The sequence below is a fragment of the Microcaecilia unicolor genome, chromosome 5, assembly GCF_901765095.1.
Source record: "Microcaecilia unicolor chromosome 5, aMicUni1.1, whole genome shotgun sequence".
Taxonomy (NCBI): Eukaryota; Metazoa; Chordata; class Amphibia; order Gymnophiona; family Siphonopidae; genus Microcaecilia; species Microcaecilia unicolor.
This window is the reverse complement of record NC_044035.1, coordinates 351,444,487-351,465,941: the sequence shown is the minus strand read 5'-3', so window position 1 is coordinate 351,465,941 and position 21,455 is coordinate 351,444,487. Positions and strand designations below refer to the sequence as shown.

Below are 21,455 nucleotides of genomic sequence, written 5' to 3'. Positions count from 1 at the left end.
GCGCGTACTTCCCAATGAAGGTGCGAGGGCCCCTTCTCTGGTACCTGTCGGAGCTCGGCTTTCTCAGTTTTATCAGAGGTGGGCCCACATTACATCAGATCAGTGGGTCTTGGAGGTGGTTCGAGACGGATATGCCTTAGAATTTGCAAGGCCTATTTCAGACGCCTTTCTGGAGTCTCCCTGTCGCTCTCCCCTCAAAGCGCGTGCGGTTCGGGAGACTCTACAGAGGCTCTTAGATCTTCAGGCGATTTATCCAGTTCCTCCTGCCGAGTACAAGCGAGGTCGGTATTCCATTTACTTTGTGGTGCCCAAAAAGGAGGACTCCCATCGTCCTATTCTCGACCTCAAAGCTGTCAATCGCGCTCTCAAGGTCACCAGTTTCCGTATGGAGACCCTTCGGTCAGTCATAGTAGCAGTGCGCAAGGGAGAGTATTTAACAGCCTTGGACCTGACGGAGGCCTATTTGCATATTCCCATTCGTCCTGCTCACCACAAGTTTTTGCGTTTTGCAATTCTAGGCCGGCATTATCAGTTTCGCGCTCTGCCTTTCGGCCTGGCGACGGCGCCGCGCACATTTACCAAAGTGATGGTCGTGGTTGCAGCGGCTCTCAGGAAGGAAGGGATTTTGGTTCATCCCTACCTGGACGACTGGTTGATACGGGCAAAGTCTTATCAAGAAAGTTGTCAGGTCACGGAGCGAGTAGTAACGTTCCTGCAGTCCCTAGGTTGGGTGGTGAACATAGCCAAGAGCCGTTTGGTTCCCTCTCAGTCTCTAGAGTATTTGGGGGTCACCTTCGATACTGCGAGGGGTCGAGTTTTTCTTCCGCAGGGCAGAATCCTAAAGCTCCGGTCTCAAATTCTGAATTTGATGCATCTGAAAGTACCTTGTGCTCGAGACTATCTTCAGGTTCTCGGTTCCATGGCTGCCTCGATAGAAGTAGTTCCCTGGGCCAGAGCTCACATGAGATCTCTTCAGTGGTCTCTCCTGGCCCGGTGGTCTGCTCAAACAGATTCCCTTCTGATGAGACTGCCTTTGCGGCTCCGGGAGCGAATCTCTCTGTTTTGGTGGCTACGGATGCAGAATCTCACTGTGGGGATGCCGTTGGAGCCTCCGCGGTGGATACCTCTAACAACAGATGCCAGTCTCCGGGGCTGGGGGGCTCATTGCCTGGACAAGTGGGCCCAGGGCCTCTGGTCGCCGCTGGAAGCAGGTCAATCCATCAACTTTCTGGAGACCAGGGCGATTCGGTTAGCTCTGCTCCACTTCGGTTCTCTTCTGGAGGGCACAGCTGTGCGAGTTCTCTCGGACAACGCCTCGGCAGTAGCCTACATCAACCGCCAGGGAGGTACGAGGTGCCGTCTCCTGTGTCGGGAAGCGGAGAGTCTTCTGGCGTGGGCGGAGATTCACCTCACGGCCATCTCAGCCTCGCATGTGGCAGGAGTGGACAACGTGCAAGCAGACTTCCTCAGTCGTCACACTCTCGATCCCGGGGAATGGGCTCTGAGCGATCGGGCATTTCAGTTGATAGTACAGCGCTGGGGTCTTCCAGTACTAGATCTCTTCGCCTCCAGGCTCAACTCCAAAGTTCCTCGCTTCTTCAGTCGCCGAAAAGATGTGAGGGCGGCAGGGGTAGACGCCCTCTTGCAGCAGTGGCCCTCCGGCCTTCTTTACGCGTTTCCTCCATGGCCACTAATAGGTCGTCTCCTACAGAAGATCGAAGACCACGGGGGGCCGATCATTTTGGTGGCACCGGACTGGCCTCGGCGTCCTTGGTACGCGGATCTCCAGCGTCTGTCCGTGGCGTCTCCTCTTCGTCTTCCGGCACACAAGACTTTGCTGGTTCAAGGACCAGTTTCGCATCCAGATCCAGCTCGATTTTGTCTTACGGCTTGGCTCTTGAACGAGCTCGTTTAACTAAGCGAGGATTTTCAACGCCAGTGATTTCTACCATGCTGCAGTCTCGTCGCCGTTCCACCTCTCTAAACTATATTCGCACGTGGAGAATCTTTGAGGATTGGTGTGCAGAAGCTGACATTGTTCCCTTTCGAGCGTCAGTACCTCAGATGTTAGACTTTTTACAGCGAGGTTTTGATAAGGGGCTCTCTCTTTCGTCGCTGAAGGTGCAGGCGGCAGCTCTGTCCTGTTTCAGAGGTAGAATAAGGGGTAAGTCTTTGGCTAGTCTTCCCGAGGTGGCTCGTTTTTTGAAGGGGGTCAGCCTTCTTCGTCCTCCGGTCAGATCGGTTTTTCCATCTTGGGACCTTAATCTGGTGCTTTCGTCGCTGACAAAGCCTCCTTTTGAGCCTTTACAAGCATGTTCTCTGAAGGATTTAACGCTTAAGACGGTGTTTTTGGTGGCTATCGCGTCAGCTAGAAGAGTCTCAGAGTTGCAAGCTTTTTCCTGTAGATCTCCATTTCTGGAATTTTCTAAAGAGCGAGTGGTCCTTCGGCCGGTTCCTTCCTCGGTTTCATATGTCCCAGTCGGTTTTTCTTCCTATTCTGGGATCCTCATCTGGAACGCAGGAGCAGCGAAAGTTGCATACTCTGGATGTTAGGAGAGTACTTAAACGGTATCTTGCGGTTACGGAGGACTTTCGTCGCTCGGACCGCCTCTTTCTGCTGTTTGCTGGTCACCGCAAGGGCCTGGCAGCTTCTAAGCCTACTTTGTCTCGGTGGATCAAAGAAATGATAGCGTCTGCTTATCTCTTAGCAGACAGACCAGTTCCGGCAGCACTTAAAGCTCATTCTACCCGGGGGCAGGCAGCCTCGTGGGCGGAGTGTTCCTTGGTGCCTCCAGCAGAGATCTGTAAGGCGGCGACTTGGTCGTCACTTCATTCTTTCTCTAAGCATTACAGGCTAGATGTACAGTGTCGTCAGGAGACCGTCTTTGCATCTCGCGTACTCACAGCGGGTTTGCTGGGGTCCCTCCCTTAGGACTACTGCTTTGTTACGTCCCATCAGTCCAATCCTGGGCCGGTCCGGAGGGACGCTAAGGAAGGAGAAATTAGACCTTACCTGCTAATTTGCTTTCCTTTAGTCCCTCCGGACCGGCCCAGGACCCTCCCGTGTTCTATGGTTCTCAACTTTACTGTGTACAGAGATGCAACTGTCGTCTACAGAGCTGTTCTGCTAGTTAGACAGTTAAAGGAGATACATTATGGTCTATAAGAAATACATTATGTTCTACAAGTTAAATGTTTTGCAAGTTCTCTGTTTATTCAGTTCATCTGTTTATTCAGTTCATAATATTATACAACTTGCACAGTTTATGGGATACACATTTCTGTACATAATTGGCCATGCCACGGCTCTGAACCGAGTTGTTGGTGCGCCCAGTGTCACGGCGAAGCCGTAGTTTAAGCACGTTGGTTTCTCTTGTGCTTCCTGGCTGCTTAAATTCCTCAGGGCACAGATTATAGGTCCTTCTTTTCCTTTCTGCTTGGTTATTCAAATACTGAGGCTAGGGTCACAGGACCAGGGCTCTCATTGGCTCTCTAGAGTCAGAGTTTTTTTCTCAGTCTCCACCTGCTGGTAGGCGTGCACAACCCATCAGTCCAATCCTGGGCCGGTCCGGAGGGACTAAAGGAAAGCAAATTAGCAGGTAAGGTCTAATTTCTCCATATATCACATCACACTCATTGGTTTAATCATGAATTGATAATGAGTGTGACTATTGGGCAGACTGGATGGACCGTTCAGGTCTTTATTTGCTGTCACTTACTATGTTACAATTAATCCTCTTTGCTCCCGGGCTGATGCGCAGACCTCAGCTGTGATACAGGCATAAGCATCGGATGTCACGTGACCTACTGGTGCATGTGTGTGGTAACCTCTCAGCACACAGTGCCAATGAATCAGAGACAAATCATGCATGTGCATACCACAGTGTTCCAAGTTTCAACTTCCTTGCCTACATTGCTGTGGCTCAAATCCAGAGAGAGACTGAGGGAGCTGACTGGAATTTTCTTTTATGTACCATTAATTCTTACGGGGATGGGTTAAATTCTTGCGGGGATGGGTAAGATTCCAGTGGAGATGGGCGGGGATGGGTAAAATTTCTGTCCCCATGCAACTCTCTAATCTCTGCTAAACTTCTGTGGATCCATTCCTTCAAAATGGGATTCCTTTGTGTTTATCCCACACTTTTATGAATTCCGGCAGTAGTCAATTGTTAAATGTATTTTAATATGTTTTAAGATTTTGTTTTATGTTATATAATATTTTGTCAGTTTTGTTTATGGTTTGTTTGATGCTTTCATTATGTATGTAATATTCTCCGCCTAGAGTTATAAAGGTGCAGAATACAAATGTTGAGAAGTAAATAAGCCAATAGTCACAGGAGGTGGTCTGGAGAAATTTTCTGTGCAGTGGAAATATTTCTGCATGTCGGAGGCAAAATATAAATGAACCCCCTCCAAAAAATGCCACAGTACATTTCCGCGGGAGAAATAACTAGCAGCTGCAGTGTATACGTACACTGGTTCACTATAACATTGTGAATAAGGAATTGCACCTTTCAAACTTCCCCTCTCATCTTTTCACCTCTGTAGATCAGATACATAGAAAGCATGCATACACCAACCCAGACACATACAGACACACTCATACACTCATTTGCATGCAGAAGAGTTGGAAAGAATTCCGTAAGCCATGGTCTGTATGCTTTCCCCACATACATAGAAATGGTTTATATATTGGACTTCTGTTATTTGGGGAAGATGGAACATGAATATCTGTGTTTTTTTTTGTTTTTTTTTAGTGAGTGTTGAAAAGGTAGAACTAAAGGGAATGTTGCACAAGAAGAATGAAAGAAATCATGATTGTTCCTTTGAGGTAAGATGTGTTTTTTTTTTTTTTTTTAATTTAAAAGTTTTAAAAATAATAAATAAATTTGCCTAATTACTTCATAGCACTGCTATGTGGGAAACACAAATTTTTGTTCTGAAATATGACTTTCGTTGTTCTAGTCAAGGACTTTGGAATACTGGGATACTAGCATTCACATTTCCCAGAAAGAGGAAGTCTCAGCTAATGTGGCTGAATTAAGGCTGCACCTGACTTGGGTTCTGAAGGGATCTGTGGTCTGCTCCTCTCAGCCAACAGGTTGCTGCTACAGTGTCTGAACTACATAGGATGAAACAGAGGTAGAAATAATTTCTCTGGTCTGTAAAAGGGCATATTCAGAAAGGAAAAATAGCCCTAGATACCACAGTGCAGGAAGATTGGAGATTTCGAGAGAGATCTTGGACCTGTCTGTTGTTTACTTGCTGAACAGGCATTCCAAGACAAATCCTAGTCTTAAAAAAGAGAACTTTGAACTTTAAAGGTTCCTACCCAATGATAAACAGGAGTGCTTAACCCTCTTGGGGGCCTAACTACCATTGAGTGAACCCAGCAAAAAGCCCAGGGCTACCTGCTCTAGACTTAAGGCAGAGATGCAAGGATGCAAGTTACCATTCTGACACATTCAGGATGTCACATCCATCCATCCTTTCCTCTGACCCCTGGATCTGGCATGTCTCTCCTCCCCCCCCCCCCCCCCCCGATGATCTGTCATCTCTCAAAACCTTCTCCCATCTACATTCCAATGTCTTTTACTGCTAGAAATTGCTGGCAGCAGCAGTGATTCACACGGGGCCAAAGTCTTCCCTCTGACACAACCTGCCCTTACAGAAACAGGAAGTTATCAGAAGGAGCAGGACACATTGGAGAGAAGGCTTCAGGGACAGCTACAGGCAGCATGTGTGAATTGCTGCCACTGCTAGCAACCTCTAGCAAAAAGATATGTGGTTTTTTTTTTTTTATAAATGGGGAGGGAGCGTTGAAAGGGAGGGATGATGCTAGGGGGTGGGCAGGAGGAAAAAGAGAGAGCATGGGGGGGGGGGGTCAGGAGGAAGGAGAGATGATTAGACCACAGGGGGTAGGGGGGGAAGGAAGAGAGGGGAGACAGATGCTGGACCATCGAGGTGGGGGCTGGTAAAAAGGTCTGATGCTAGGGCTGGGGAGAAGACTGCTTGGAGTTAACACAGGAGCTGGGGATGGGACTAAAGGGCTGATGCTAAAGGATGGATGTAGGGGAAGGACTATAATGTTGGTCTATCTTGGGAGAAGGGAGCTGAAGTCAGGGGGGCTATCACAGAGGCTAGGAATCACAGGGAGGCTGGTGAGAGGAGGGAACCAGGAGCTGAGGAGTTGACAGGAAATGGACAATGGGAGAAGGCAGAGGGTGAGCGGTAGCTCAGTACAGGTAAGGAGGAAAAAGTGGACTGGAGAAAAGGTGTCAGAGTGGAAGGGAAGTGGTGAGAAGGCATCAGAATGGAGAAAGGGAGGGAGAAGGGGGAAGACTGAAGGGTGAGAAAGGGGGAAGAATCTGGTAGGGGTGGAAAAGGGTAGAGAGGCAACCTGAAAGGGACAGATCTGAGAAGGGAATGGTCAGCAGGTTGAGAGAAAAGGGGGCTGGATGCCTGGAGGTATTGAAAGACGGGTAATAACTGGGTTTGGTGAGAATGAGACTTGGAAGAAGTTAGATGGGTGTTGGGGAGATGGAAGAGTGGAACATGGAAAGTTCGTAGACAGGTGAGATGGGAAAAGAGGGAAACGGAGGATTAGAGGGTGAGAGAAAGGGAGAATGAGGGATGAAATCTAGATATTGAGTGGAGATACACAAGAGGGAAATAGAGAAAACTGATTAAGGGGAACAAAGACAGGGGTAGAGAGGAAAGGGAGAAAAGAAATAAAAGCAAGACCTTAGAAAAGAATTAAGATGAAGACACAAGAAAAGCAGGTAAGACCAAGCAGACTAGTAAAATAAAATACCCAGACAACAAAGATAAAATGCATTTTATTTTCAATTAAGTGATTGGAAAATGCCAACTTTTGAAATGTGCAACCCTCATTATACTTTACACAGTGCAGAAGGATATATGTACTGTTTCTCCAGTGTTGAATTGCATACAGATCTCAGAATTCCTATTGCTAGTTTCCTGTGGTAGTTCCATCTGTCACATTCTGCTTTTCCAGCAGTAAGTATATTGGTAATCCAGGGGTGCTTCCTTTTTAAAGTTAGGGTTTTTGCTATTTGAATCCTGACAAATGTTCTGGTGTATTATGAGAGGTTTTCTATATAGGGCTGAAATTGGGGTTTTGCAGGATTCGTTTACAGGAGCTTGCTGCCCTCCCCCTGGGTCCCTGCTTCCTTGGGAGAGATGGAATTATAGGGGCCCATTCAATCTTAGCTATGCTCTTAGTCCCTTTTTGCCAGAGTTCTCACTACTTCTGATGCAAAGGGAAGCATATTTACTATGCTTAGTGAAGTTGCATTGTGAATAGAAATAGTCCAGATAGGCTCAGTTGTTTGTAGAATTAGGGATGTCTGATGATTCTAGTGTTTGAGACAAAAGAAGCCTGAGAATAATAGGATCTAATATTTTCCTTCTGTTGATTTCTGTGATTCCATACCACAAAATTCATTTTCAAGTTGACCAGGCCAGTGGGGCTTAACCCTGATACAGGGTTACCTTAGGGATCATCAAATCACATGGCCATACACATAGATTGATCACCATTCCCAAAGGATAATATTAACAGGTATATAGGAGAGGCCTTTGAAAGAATTTCTAAGAACATAAGAATAGCCATTCTGGGTGAGACTAATAGTCCATCTAGCCCAGTATCCTTCCAACAGTAGCCAATCTAGGTCAGACATATCTGGCAGAATCCCAAGTAGTAGCAAGATCATGTAGCTCCTCTTGGTGCTTTTTGGATAGCTCCTGTCCCAGCTTGTTCTGGGTGGCAGTTGAGCCAGGGGGTTTGGTGGAAGCCACCCTTTGGTTTGTTTCAGGATGAAACCCAGTGGAGCCTTTCTTCAATTTCTCTGTCGCCTTACCTTTCTTCCTGGAATTATTGATGGGTAAAGCATACTCTGTTCTTTGCGGCGATTTTGCAGTGCTTCTTCCATGTTCTCGGTCTGGATCCTAGTCCAGCCTAGAGTTCTGGCTGGTTCGCTGCTTTTCAGGCTTCCTCTGGATAGAAGGGTTTGTTTCCTTCTTTTGGCTACATACTGGAGGCATTTTAGTTCCCATTGGATTTTCTGCTGCTTCTGTGCGCCTTGGTGCTATATTAAGTGATTTAAAAAAAAAATCATTTAAGTTTTTAGAATAATACAATAATAATACACATATGTGTAAGAAATTAACAAGCTCCATATGGTGTATCCAGTTAATCATCAAACATTTTCAAAGACTAAAATAAAAGCAACAAACCAAAAACAAAAAGCAAAAAAAAAAGTAGCAGTAGGTTAACAGGGAATAAAGCAGATGTGCATATGATTAAAAGGAGTTGATTTTACCTAATAAAGTTACATGCAAATATCACTTAACATAGTTGTCTAGCAATGACCATGTTTTACGAAAGGACAAAATATGACCAAATTGTATGGCAGCTATTTCCTCATAACGCCTATATGAACAGAGCAAATTCCACCATTCATGAAATGAGACGTGTAGATTATTTTTCCAATGTATAACAATCAAGTGAAGAGCAAGCAGTCATCAAATTAAACAATTTTACATGCTTTAGTGGAACTGACAAACCAGGGGTGGATGTTTAAGGATTAGCACTTTAAAAGACAAAGCATCTGGAATGCCAAATACCTTCTGAATAATGTCCCAAATCAGTTTCCAATATGGTTGCAAATTATGACAGTGAAAAAGCATATGATCAAGGGATCCCACAGCAGATTGACATGACCAGCACAAATTTGATATATTACGATTTGCAGGCGTCCAATAGGATTTATGAAAAATATAATAAGTGGATTGTAAAAGAGCAGCTGATAGAGAAGTATGCATGGTTTTTTCCAAAAGAGTTCCCATTCCTTACTGGAAAGTGAAACATTTAGTTCCTTTTCCCAGGCAGAAGTTAGGGTGGAACACATATTTGGTTTAGACAATTGTAGGAGTTTATACAATGCTGGTGCAGATTTGGGCGCCATGAGGGACTTACATAAACTATTGAAACTTGAAGTCGAAGATTGATGAGCCAGTGACGTAGGACATAGGTGGTTAATAAGCTGAGTCAGATGATCCCAAAAAGCTCTATGTGAATGAGGAATATTATAGCAGATGGAGAAATCTGAAAAGGAATAATGTTAACGCCTGACAACTGAACTGGTGACCAAGTATTGGCAGAAAAACATATTTTACGAAGTTTAGGAGATGTTTTAACTGGAAACATAGTTATGCCAAATGGAAATATCCATGGAGTTTGACCATTTAAAATTTAAGAGAACAAACAAGATTTATTGAACGCGTGGAATTCTTTAATATCAAGTGATCTGCAGCGTAACGAAACCTGTTCATAGTTGGAAGTAAGCTCAGAGGTAGAGGAAATATTTTTTCTTTTTCAAAAATTGCCCATCTAGGAATATCATGTAAAAAAGTACCACTGTTTGACCTGAGATATCTGAAAGGCTAAATGGTAAGACTTAAAGTCTGGTATATTTAATCCCCCAAGATTTTTAGGAAGCTGAAGTTTTTTAATGGTAATACGAGGCACAGAGGATTTCCAAAGGAATCTAGAAATTAACACAGCAAGTGTTTTATAAAACAAATCTTTAAATAATATAGGAACCATACTAAAGATGTAATCAAGTTTCAGTGCTAGTACCATTTTTAGAGCTTCAATTTTACCCCACCAAGACAAGTAAAGGTTAGTCCATGAATTTAAGAGATCATTAGTAATTCGTAGAATATTAGTCATTAATTTTTAGACTATCCTCTGGAGAGGTGCTATAATTTATACCTAAATATTTTAGATTAGATTCCCAAGTAAATGGATACTGGGCAACATTGGACTTCAGTACAAATTTAGAAAGTGGCATAACAGCAGATTTTGACCAGTTGACTTTGTACCCTGAAATATTTGAAAATGCATTAATACTATTAAGGATGTGGGGAATAGAATTAGTAGTTACATACATTAATATGTCATCCGCATAAATGGACAGCTTAAATGATTCATCACGTAACTTAACACCTTGTATATTTTGATTGGCACGTATAGAGATTGCAAGAGGCTCTAAAGCTAGATTAAACAATAATGGAGAGAGGGCAACCTTGCTTAGTTCATCTTTTATATTTTGATTGGCACGTATAGAGATTGCAAGAGGCTCTAAAGCTAGATTAAACAATAATGGAGAGAGAGGGCAACCTTGCTTAGTTCCTCTTTTAAGGAAAAATTTCGAAGAAGAAATACCATTGGCATAAATGAAGCTCTTGGCCGCTGTTGTGGACAGGATGCTGGGCTCGATGGACCCTTGGTCTTTTCCCAGTGTGGCATTACTTATGTACTTATGAATGCTTGGGGAGAGGCATAAAGAAGCTTGATCATATTCAAAAGAGGGTCATTAAAACCAAACCAGTAGAGAACTTTAAAGAGGTATGACCACTCAATGCGATCAAATGCTTTCTCAGCATCACGAGATAATGCAATCAATGGGGAATCATTATCAATAGAATGTGCAAGTATGTTCCAGAATAACCTAGAAGTATCTAAAAGTAATCATCCAACTATAAAACCATTTTGGTCTCGATGTATGAGAAAAGGTGTAAAACCTTTATAGCTAATATTTTGGCATAAATCTTATCCGCATTTATAAGAGAAATAGTATGATAATTGGAAACATTGGCCAGATCTCTCCCCGGTTTAGGTGTGAGTATAATTTTTGATTCCAAAAACGAGCCCATCTCTCCATAATCATGTGTTCATATAAAGCTAGAAGTTTGGGACCAAGAACAATCGCCAGAGCAGTATAAAATTCAACTGTTAAACCATCATTACCAGGAGATTTATTTCTAGGTAATTCCTTAATGGCAGCTAATATTTCTGACAGTGTAATATTGGCATCCAGAGATGCTCTTTGTTCAGGGGAGAGAGAAGGATGAGCAAGGGTACTTAAAAAGGATTGATAGCGCTTCAGAGGGAGTTATTTCAGAGTTATAAAGTTGCTGATAATATTCCACAAATTGCTGAGCAATTTTTGATTCTGTGTAATGTGTTATACCATCAGCATCTGTAATGTCAGAGATCCTAGAGCAGTTTGTTTTAGTCTTAAGGTATTGTGCAAGCATATGTCCTGCTTTATTATGTTCTGTATAATAAAAGGATTTTTGCAGAAAAATAGATGACACTGCTTCCTTACTTAGAATTGTGTTAAAATTATACTTAGCTTTAAGCAACTCCTGATAGATTTTACAATCTTGTGAATACAAGTAAGCATTTTTACAGAGGTTTAATGTTCTGTTCAAGATCATCCAGCTCTCTCCTTTTCTTTTTAGTGATTCCTGCAACATAATTGATTATAACTCCACATATAGTAGCCTTATAAGCATCCCACCAGATATTTATAGGATAATCAGTAAGGTTATTATTAAAATAATCCATAGAGGATTGTTTTAGTAAAGAGAGGAAGGATTCATCTTTAAGCAGAGCAGCATCAAATCTCCAGGAAAAGCCCTTATTTGGTGAGATGACTCCTGAAACATTAACAGAAATAGCAGAATGATCTGAGATACGAGTGCCATGAATAGATGCTTCAGTAATAAAAGGAATAAGAGGCTTTGAGATTTAAAAATAATCTATTCTGGTATGGCTAAGATGGGGGGGTAGAAAAGAAGGTAAAATCCTTTTCTGTTGGATGAAATAGTCTCCAAATATCTACCAATTGTTAGCGCTTTTCGTGCTGCGCTCCAGAGCCGTTACTCAGCCAGCACTACTCGCGCAAAACAATCCTCTCAACTGGTATCTTTAGAAACGTAGATTAAGCCTTTAAAACAATAACAAAAGAAAAGAGAGCCAAGAAAGCTTCCTGGGGTTAACACATGTTTATTCTTTATCCAGAAATAGGACAAAAAATAAGAAATAGAATAGATACAGATCAGGATAGAAAGAAGAGCATATTATAGAAATTGAAATACAAGGAAAATGGAATAGGACATTCTTTCAGGCTCCCTGGCTTGGGAGCCAAAAGAGATGTACACTGCCCAACCTATCTGGCAGAGAAATATTATTTAGGGTTTCTTTTCCCTTTCAAGACAAAAGGAGCACAAGGAGGAGGGATTCTCTCACCCCCTTAATTAGCATCTTACAGTCAGTCAGGATCTCCAATATCAATAAAGAAATACATAGCATCTGTTTACATTCTCTTTGAAGATGCAGTTGGTCTCTTGTCCAAATGTTTTGGATATTATATCTCTTCTATTCATCTTTACAGCTTTTCTCACACAAGAATATATTTCTCAGAACCTTTGATTCATTGTCTCATCTTTTATTCTTTCTAAGAGGAGGCAAGAGTTAATTACTTTCCTTCTGACAGCCCAGGTCATTCTTATTCTAAAGACAAGAGTTAAAACTGCTTCCCTTCAGATGTGATATATTTCTCACCTGATAGCCCAGCCTCTGTGTTTGTCATAACATGTCAGAACATAGTTTCTCTTGTTTTTCAAGGAAATGCATAATAAAGAAATCTACAAAAAAGCTCCAGTAGTCTGCTTCTCGGAGAAGTTCAATTGCCTCTCCTTTGTGAGATACAGTATTGATCTTTTGTTTTAGACAGAAAGATGTCTTCTGCAAGTGTTATGTGTTATGTCCTCTTATAGTTACAACAAAAAGAGTAATTCTCTCCTGGATTGAAGTAGCCTTACTTCAAAGGGCATGGGAAAGAATTCTGTCTCCTGAGCTCCCTGAGGCCTGACCATATTCAATGGAAGAGATCCTGGGCAATCAGGTTCAATCACCTGACTTGGCAAGAGGAGGGGTAGAGTGTAATTGCTATTCCAGCAAGCTTCCCCATGATTAGAAAAGAGAGAAACCTTCATTCCTTAGCGTCCCTCCGGACCGGACCAGGATTGGACTGTTGGGTTGTGCCCGCCTACCAGCAGGTGGAGACTGAGAAAAACTCTGACTCTAGAGAGCCAATAGGAGCCCTGGCCATGTGACCTTAGCCTCAGTATTTTCTCAGTCTCTCAGCAGGTAGGAAGTGAGCCCATTAGTCTCTCTCTCTCTCTCTTTTTCTTTATAAGATATTACAGATATATTTATAATACTTCTTCTGTGCCTGGAATCGTAATTAGAGGCTTGACAGGGTTTCTTTTCTTTCTTTGACAGCCTCTGGGGTGTTAAACTCGGGTGTCTCGAGTCCACCCCCCTTCCTCCCCATCTCCCTGGTTTAGCAGGGAAGGGCCGTCCCTTTCTCTGGAAAGGTGTACCGTCTTAGGGAGAGGCAGCCACTTTTAATAGGTAGCTGTTTTTAAATAATTAAATCAAGTAAAAGAAAATTAAAAGAATTAATTCAATTGAAAGGAATTTAAAGGAAGTAGTTTTTGCTTTCCCCAGGCTTATAACGAGCAGGTAGCTCTTCTGTCTTATTCTGTTTGAAGAGTCTTTATTTTCTTTTCTGGCGGAGCTATTTAAAAAAAAAAAAAAAAAAAAGTGATAAGTCAGCATCTGTGACTTTAATCGGCGGTTTTTTTTTGTTATCTTCATTATTTTTCCTCTGCTATCCGGCGTTGTTAGCGGCGGTAGTTGTAAAAAAAAAAAAAAAGAGGCGCGAACTGTTAAGCGTGTGCTCGCTCTTGGACGGGTCTGTATAGCTTGGGAGCTGTATTGACGGTTCCTGTTCGGGCCAGAGGCTAAACCATGTTTTGTGCGGCATCGGAGGCTATCTGTTTTTCGGCGGCACGGATTTCCTGCTTCTTCGTCGGTCCGGTCAGTGGGTTTCTCCCTCGAACTTTATTCTTCTGATTTTGGCGCGCTTGGCCGCCATTGTTTTGCTTGCAGCTGCAATTTCCATTGACGCGGTAGCGTTTTTCTGCTTTTACTGTGTTTGGCTGTTTGTGCAATGGAAAGGAGATATTGTTTCTCCGGTAGTTGGGGCAATTGGTAGTATATTTGCCCCGCAATTAATTTTTACATGTATTTTTCAAGCTATTTAAAAAAAAAAAAGAAATGCTACGATGCGAGTGGCGCTCATTTTGTTTTTCCCTCTGTTTTTTCTCCGTCGGGGACTTTTTGGTTGCTAGCAATGTTGTGAATTAAAGTGCAGCTCAATTGGCGATTTCTTTGTTCTTGGCAAGACTCCGATTCAAAGTGCAGCTCAGTCGGGAATTCTCTGTTTTTGACAATTGGGCGAATTAAATTGTATCTCAGCTCCAAAATAACCATTTTTCTATTTCTTTCCCTTGTGTGTGATGTTTGGAGGAAAGGTCTTCGCTATTGTCTAGCGCAGTTTTTATGGGGGTCCAGTGTACGTCACTCTGTGTCTTTCTCATTTCCTGGTGAATAGGACTACATTGTCTAATAGTCAATTGATTAGTGCTTTACAAATCTGGCCATAATATCGTAGTTCCTTTTAAGCATTTCCCTTCATGGCTATGATGTTATACAGTGTTTTTAAGAACTTAACAAACATTTTCTATGGCATAGGCTATCTGGTTCAGGTGCCATGTGGATAGAACTACATTGCCGGATAGTCTATTGTTTGGTACTTTTACAATGCTGGATATAAGATCTTAATTCCTTTCAGGAAATTTTCCTCCATGGCTATGCTCTTATACAGTGTTTTAAGATCTTAACAAACGTTCTCTAGAGCGTAGGCTATATGGTTCAGATGCCATGTGCAATGAAATACATTGTCTGATACTCAATTGTTGCGTACTTGCAATTCTGGACATAAAGAGGCATATTTTCAAAGCACTTTGGGAGGCTAAGTTCCATGGGTTTCTATGGAACTTTGGAAGGCTAAGTGCTTTGAAAATATGCCTCAAGGTCTTACTTCCTTTCAGCAATTTTCTTTCATGGCTATGCGTTCTCTTTGGCATAGCAGATGACAGCTGCATAGGCTACATTGTTCAGATGGTTCTCATATTCTAGGAGACTCAGTCCTGTCTACCGAGCACCCAGTTTTCTCAGATGCTTTAGAAGGCATGTTTTATTCACGTCTTCTCTACTTTCCAGCTGTCTTGGAGTTTCTCATGTGTTTATCTTAGTTTTCTTCTAGGACTTACAAGATATATGTCCACTTAGGGAGTAAAGTTATCCGGTCAATTTGCATTTTCTCCCACTTAAGGATAGTGGGAGGTCATCACGCCATCTACTTGTATTTTTGTTTCCTCTATTCAGCCTGGGCACATGGTAAACATTCTGGTTTTGTCCAGTATGACCATCCATAACATCTGCTATCCCTTTCTCTTCCTTACAGATTTTAGGGTCTTGTTTCAAGCTTTCTTGATGTCAGGTACAGTCTTGTCTCCTGTGGCACAAATTCACCACCTTTTCCGTAATAGGTATTTTCCAAGTCTATTCCTTTTCATTTTCATTTTATTCTTCCTCTCGCCAGAGTTTTTTTCTCTTGGAAGGAGATTCACTCATTTTCTGTGCATTTTTTGCCATAAGGGCATAAGTGTTGCCATAATGGGAAAGGCCAAGAGTCCCCATCCTGTTTTCAGATGGGGTCAATCCAGATTGCAAATACCACATTCATATCTCGTGAGTGTGCGTCTGTTCATCTCTGTACATCTCAGTGAGGAAGGAGGCATGACATGATACGAGGTTTGGGGAGATCCGGTAAAATTAAAGGCCAGTGTGTATCAGTCCACGCTCAACATATGGTGATCCTTTCATTTTCATTCTATACGTCCTCACTCCAGACCTTCCTTTCAATTGGAAGGGGATTCTTTCACTTCCTGTGCATTTTTGCTATTAGTATATGAGTATTGTCATACGGGGAAAGTCTAAGAGTCCATTAAGCCCAGCATCCTGTCCTCAGTTGTGGTCAATCCAGGTTGCAAGTACCACATTCATTTCTTATGGGTGTGGGTCGGTACATTTTAGTACATCTCAGTATAGGAGGAGTAATGTCCACGATACGAGGATGATGAGAAGGTCCTCATTACCAGTTTTCTTGCCCTGCTCTTCGGTCTCTCGTCGGCACCGCACACTTTTTTCTTAAGTTATGGTCGTAGTAGCAGTGGCGCTCATGAAACAACGTCTCCTCGTTTCATCCTTTTCTAGATGTCTGGTTCATTACAGACAGTCTTATTGGCAGAGTTGTCAGGTCAAGCAACAGGTGGTGCATTTCGGGCACACTCTAGGTTACGGGGTGCATGTAGCCAGGTTTCTCATTTGATCTCTCTTTTGAGCTCTTGTGTGATCTCATTAGATTTCGTAGCATGTCTCTATTTTTTCTCTCTTTGTTTACTCAAGTTGGCGCAGACTGTTTTTTGTCTTCTCTACAAGCGTCCCACTTTCTGTTTTCTCTGGATGTTCTTGGGCCTTCAGCCATTACCTTGCTCTATTTTGCAGAGTAAAATTTTACTTTCTAGCTCCCAAGAAGGAATTTTTTCTTCATTCTCTTTGGAGTCTCGGTAGTCTTTTTTGGCAGATTTTCACTCCGTCAATTTCGTGACCATTGAAAAAAAAAAAAAAAACTTCTGGGAGTTCTCAGTGCATAGTACCTTAAGGGGAGGTCCCAGTTCTAGAACTATTTCTTTTCGCTCTGACCTTCCATGTGCCTCGCTTACTCTCTTGCTAAAAAGACTTGTCAGCGGCAGAGAGAGATGCCTTCTCGTATCCAGATATTTATCTCGGATGGAATTCCCTCCGCTCAGTTGGCCTCTGTATTCTCACTAGTGCAGCACTTGGGTCTGGTGGTTGAGATTGAGCATTCTTCCTGCAAGTATGCCGGGAGCATATACACAGTGAGCAGTTTTTTGATGGCTGCATCTGTGAAAATATATATGTATATTTATAGTTCTACTACATAAGTACATATTTAATTCCACACTGGGAAAAGCTCAAAGGGCCTATCGAGCCCACCTTTCGGTCCACGGCCAATCCAGACCATGAGCACCTGGCTAGATTCCTAAACGTACAAACATTCTATACATGTTATTCCTGGAACTGTGTAGTGTTTTATGGACTTCTATATGTATCTAACAGATGAAAGGTACTAACAAGTGTCTACTGTTGATTTATTCCCGTTTTCACTAATTGGGGTCTACGACAAGAGTCTCAGGTGATCTGCTTGCAGAGGCAACAGCTACAGATGATTCTTTCTCTCTCATTTGAATTGCGCTCTGAGATATGTTTTCTTCATGTTGGGTAACTGCAGCGGCTGTCAGTTTATTTGGACCTTCAGTCTAGTTTGCAGCAGGGATTTAGGTACCTTCTTCTTCTGCATAGTATTTAACTGCATTCTAGTTTTTACCTATTTAGCTTCTAGTGATCAGGTACTTTCTCACTGACAGGCTTTACGTACTTCCAATCTGTTGCTAGGTCAGCAATAGTCTACGATATCTGGAGTATTGTACTTCAGGATCTCGGTTTCGACTTTCTCAGCTGAGGTAGATTCATTGCAGTTTTTTGTTTCCAGGCGGCTCTGCTTCTACCTTTGCCATCTTTCTTTCAGTCGTTTTTTTTTTTTTCTCTCGAGTCTCTCTGTCCTTTGCGCTGCACTGATAGTGCGGTAGGGGACAATGTTCAGCATCGCTTGGACTTTTCAGCGTTTTTGCTTTGTAGTCATTCTATTTAGTTTATTGGCGGTTCTTGGATTGTCAAGCTTTTGGCTTTGTATTCATCCTAGTTTGGGTGTTTTCAGGGACTCTACCGCATTCTCAATGTCTGTCCCTCCCGTAAGATTACTGCTTTGGTACTTCCCAACAGTCCAATCCTGGTCCGGTCCGGAGGGACGCTAAGGAAGGAGAAATTAGATCTTACCTGCTAATTTGCTTTCCTTTAGTCCCTCCGGACCAGGCCCCTCCCATGTTCTATCAACTCTTTAGATTCTTTTATTAAGTTTGGAAGTGGAATGTTTAAAAAAAAAAAAAAAAAAAGACTTTGCGTGTTCCATACCACTTCTCTGGTGGTTGCTGGTGAGCTCGGTTGCTGGAATATATATAAAACCTTAAATATGTCATACCACTTCTCTGGTGAGAGTTGCTGGTGAGCTCAGTTGCTGGAATATATATAAAGCCTTAAATATGTCATACAACTTCTCTGGTGAGAGTTGCTGGTGAGCTCAGTTGCTGGAATATATATATATATAAAACCTTAATACCACTTCTCTGGTGAGAGTTGCTGGTGAGCTCAGTTGATGGAATATATATGAAACCTTAAGTGAGTCATACCACTTCTCTGGTGAGAGTTGCTGGTGAGCTCTGAGTGGGCCATGCAACTTCTCTGGTGAGAGTTGCTGGTGAGCTCTAATACAAATGGGCCATACCACTTCTCTGGTGAGAGTTGCTGGTGAGCTCTAGTACTCGGTTTTGCCGAGGAATTTGTGGCTGCTAGGTTTCCATACAGCACAGAAGTTCTTTCTTTCTTTCCTGCTTTGTTATTCAAATACTGAGGCTAAGGTCACATGGCCAGGGCTCCTATTGGCTCTCTAGAGTCAGAGTTTTTCTCAGTCTCCACCTGCTGGTAGGCGGGCACAACCCAACAGTCCAATCCTGGTCCGGTCCGGAGGGACTAAAGGAAAGCAAATTAGCAGGTAAGATCTAATTTCTCCTTTCTCTCTGTCCAGAAATATGAGGAATTAATTCTGTATATTAAATAATTGGGAGGCCTTCCGCCTCCTACAACACAACCCAAGAGTACTTTTTAAAGTACTTGGTGAGACTTCGTTTGGTGATACGTACAATTTGACTTTCTGTCTAGGTGTTGATCTAAAATTTGATTGAAATCCCCACCCAAAATTACATTTGTATTATGAGAATTGTTAATTTCTAATGCCAGGAGATGAAATCTGAAGAGTCTTTATTTGGAGTATACACATTTAGAAAGGTATAAGTAATATCATCAATTACTACATCTAATTTAATCCACCTGCCCTCTGAGTCTGTTGATGGTTTAAGAATATGCAAAGGAAACTCAGGCAAGCAGAACAGAAACACAAAGCACAACCAGACGATACTAATGAGGCAGAAAAGTTACACCAGTTGAGATTAGCACTTAACGAACTCCAAATGGAAAGCCTAGCGGCGCAACTACAACAGACCCAGCAAGAACATTTTGAGTTTGGGGAGAAAGCGGGTAGGCTTTTGGCCAATAAGCTTAAAAAACAAGTTCAGCGGAATCATATAGGGGGGATACGAGATACGAACGGGGAACACATCACACAATTAGATCAAATACAGAGAACCTTTCTAGAATACTATACCTCACTATATGAGAAAGAGTCCACATTGGAGCCAGCAATCGTGGAACGATACTTGAAAGAGAGTGGTATTCCCCAATTACAGGGAGTGGAGAGCGAAACACTATCGGCCCCCATAACATCGGAGGAAATTAAATGGGCAATTAAAGATAGTGCACATGGGAAAGCACCAGGCCCAGATGGGTATACTATAAAATTTTATAAAACATTTGCAAAACACCTGATCCCAATATTAGAGAGGGTATTTAATGAGCTGGAAGAGGTTCAAGAGATACCACAAACATGGAGACTAGCAGCAATAACACTGCTCTTAAAACCAGGCAAAGACCCCCAACAATGTAGCTCCTACCGCCCGATATCCTTGCTCAACGTGGATTATAAACTCTTTACGAAAATATTAGCACATAGGCTACAGAAACAGCTCCCAAACTTGATTCACGAAGATCAGGCGGGATTTATTATAGGGCGACAAACGTTTGACAACATTCGAAGCCTCATCCATACTATCCAATACACCCAAGATGAAAAAATACCAGCAGTATTACTATCCATTGACGCAGAAAAAGCGTTCGATCGTGTTGATTGGGCATACCTCTTTGCGGTGCTTCGACAGGTGGGATTAAAGGGGCGGTATCTAACATGGCTGCAACTTTTATATAAAGACCCGAAAGCAATATTAAAAATTAATGGATCATATACTGCGGCCTTCCCGCTTCGGCGGGGAACTAGGCAGGGGTGTGCCCTCTCCCCGCTTCTGTTTGCTTTAACGGTAGAGCCGCTCGCTTGTATATTGAGAAATGATGAGGAAGTAAAGGGCATAGTACGAGGGCGAAAAGAGCAAAAGCTTCTACTTTTTGCAGATGATATACTACTCACTCTTGCGCAGCCTGCAATATCAGTACAAAAAGCAATAGATCACGTGTCATATTATGGAGCAGTGTCGGGATTTAAACCCAATTTAACTAAATCTACCTTATTAAACATAACAGTACCGAATGAAGAGATACCGGCTCTGCGAGAAGCATTTCCATTTGCCTGGGCGCAAAAATCCATTAAATACTTAGGAATACAGATCACACCCAAGATAGAAGATCTATTTCAGGCTAATTTTCCAGTAAAGATAGCTGAACTTTTTCAGGAATTAGATAGATGGGAGGGCCTCAATATATCTTGGAAAGGGCGTATACATGCTATCAAGATGATGTTGCTCCCCAAATTATTGTACTTATTTCTGGCACTGCCCATACCGATACCTGCCTCCTTCTTCACGCAATTAAATAAGAAAATGTTTCGATATATATGGAGGAAAAGGCCACCACGGGTTAATAGAGCCACGATGTATCAAACACTAGACCGAGGTGGTATGGGAACACCCAATTTTTATCTATATCACCAAGCAGCACAATTAAGAATACTAGCTGACTGGGCTCCAGGGACAATAAAGAAATGGATGCATTGGGAGAGAGCATGGATAGGTAGGTACACGATAGAGGACATATTGTGGATATCAGGGAGAGATCTGACATCTATATTGCAGGAATTACCTATGAGTCTAAAACACCCGCTCCAAACGTGGTTACAAATTAGAAAGCATATGTTCCCGGAAAGGAAATATTACCGAAAAACAGCAATACGATGGGCGGAGGGTTTCCCACTTGGGAGATCAGAAAAGGTGTTTGATAACTGGGCAAAAGCAGGCTTATACACACTGGGACAGGTATGGGCGGAGGGCAATATGATTAGTTTCCAGGAACTTCAAGAAGAGTATGGTCTATCGGAAAAAGATCTTGTTTATTACTGTTGTCTGCGTAATTTTATTAAAAGACGAGCACAAGATGAATTAGATCTAGAAGAGACAACTCTTGAATTAGCAATGCGTAAGGGAGGGGGCAGAGGTAGTATCTCCCGGATATATCTTGCACTATTGGGCAGGACAGACCCTCAAATTCTTTATCATAAGAAATGGGAAAACGTTTTGCAATGTACACACCCTAGAACAATTTGGATGAGCAATTACAAATATCTGCTCAAGGCATCCCCAGCACAATCTATCAATGAAAATGGCCATAAGTTATTGTACTGGTGGTATTATACCCCAGATAGATTGCAAAAGATATATCCGGGGACCTCGGGAAAATGTTGGCGGGGATGTGGCCTTCAGGGCACGTTTTACCATATTTGGTGGACATGTCCGAAGGTGGAATTGTTTTGGGAGGCAGTAGTGAAGTTGGTAAATACAGTATTGCC

At 42.5% G+C, this 21,455-nt stretch overlaps 1 protein-coding gene across 1 annotated transcript in view; it reads left to right on the top strand.

Moving 5' to 3' along the window:
• Nucleotides 1-21,455, top strand: part of ZCCHC14 (zinc finger CCHC-type containing 14) — a 198,245-nt gene that overhangs the window by 36,078 nt on the left and 140,712 nt on the right. The window contains exon 3 of the mRNA XM_030204564.1: nt 4,758-4,831. Coding sequence (XP_030060424.1) covers nt 4,758-4,831 — 74 coding nt within the window. The remainder of the gene's footprint in view (nt 1-4,757; nt 4,832-21,455) is intronic.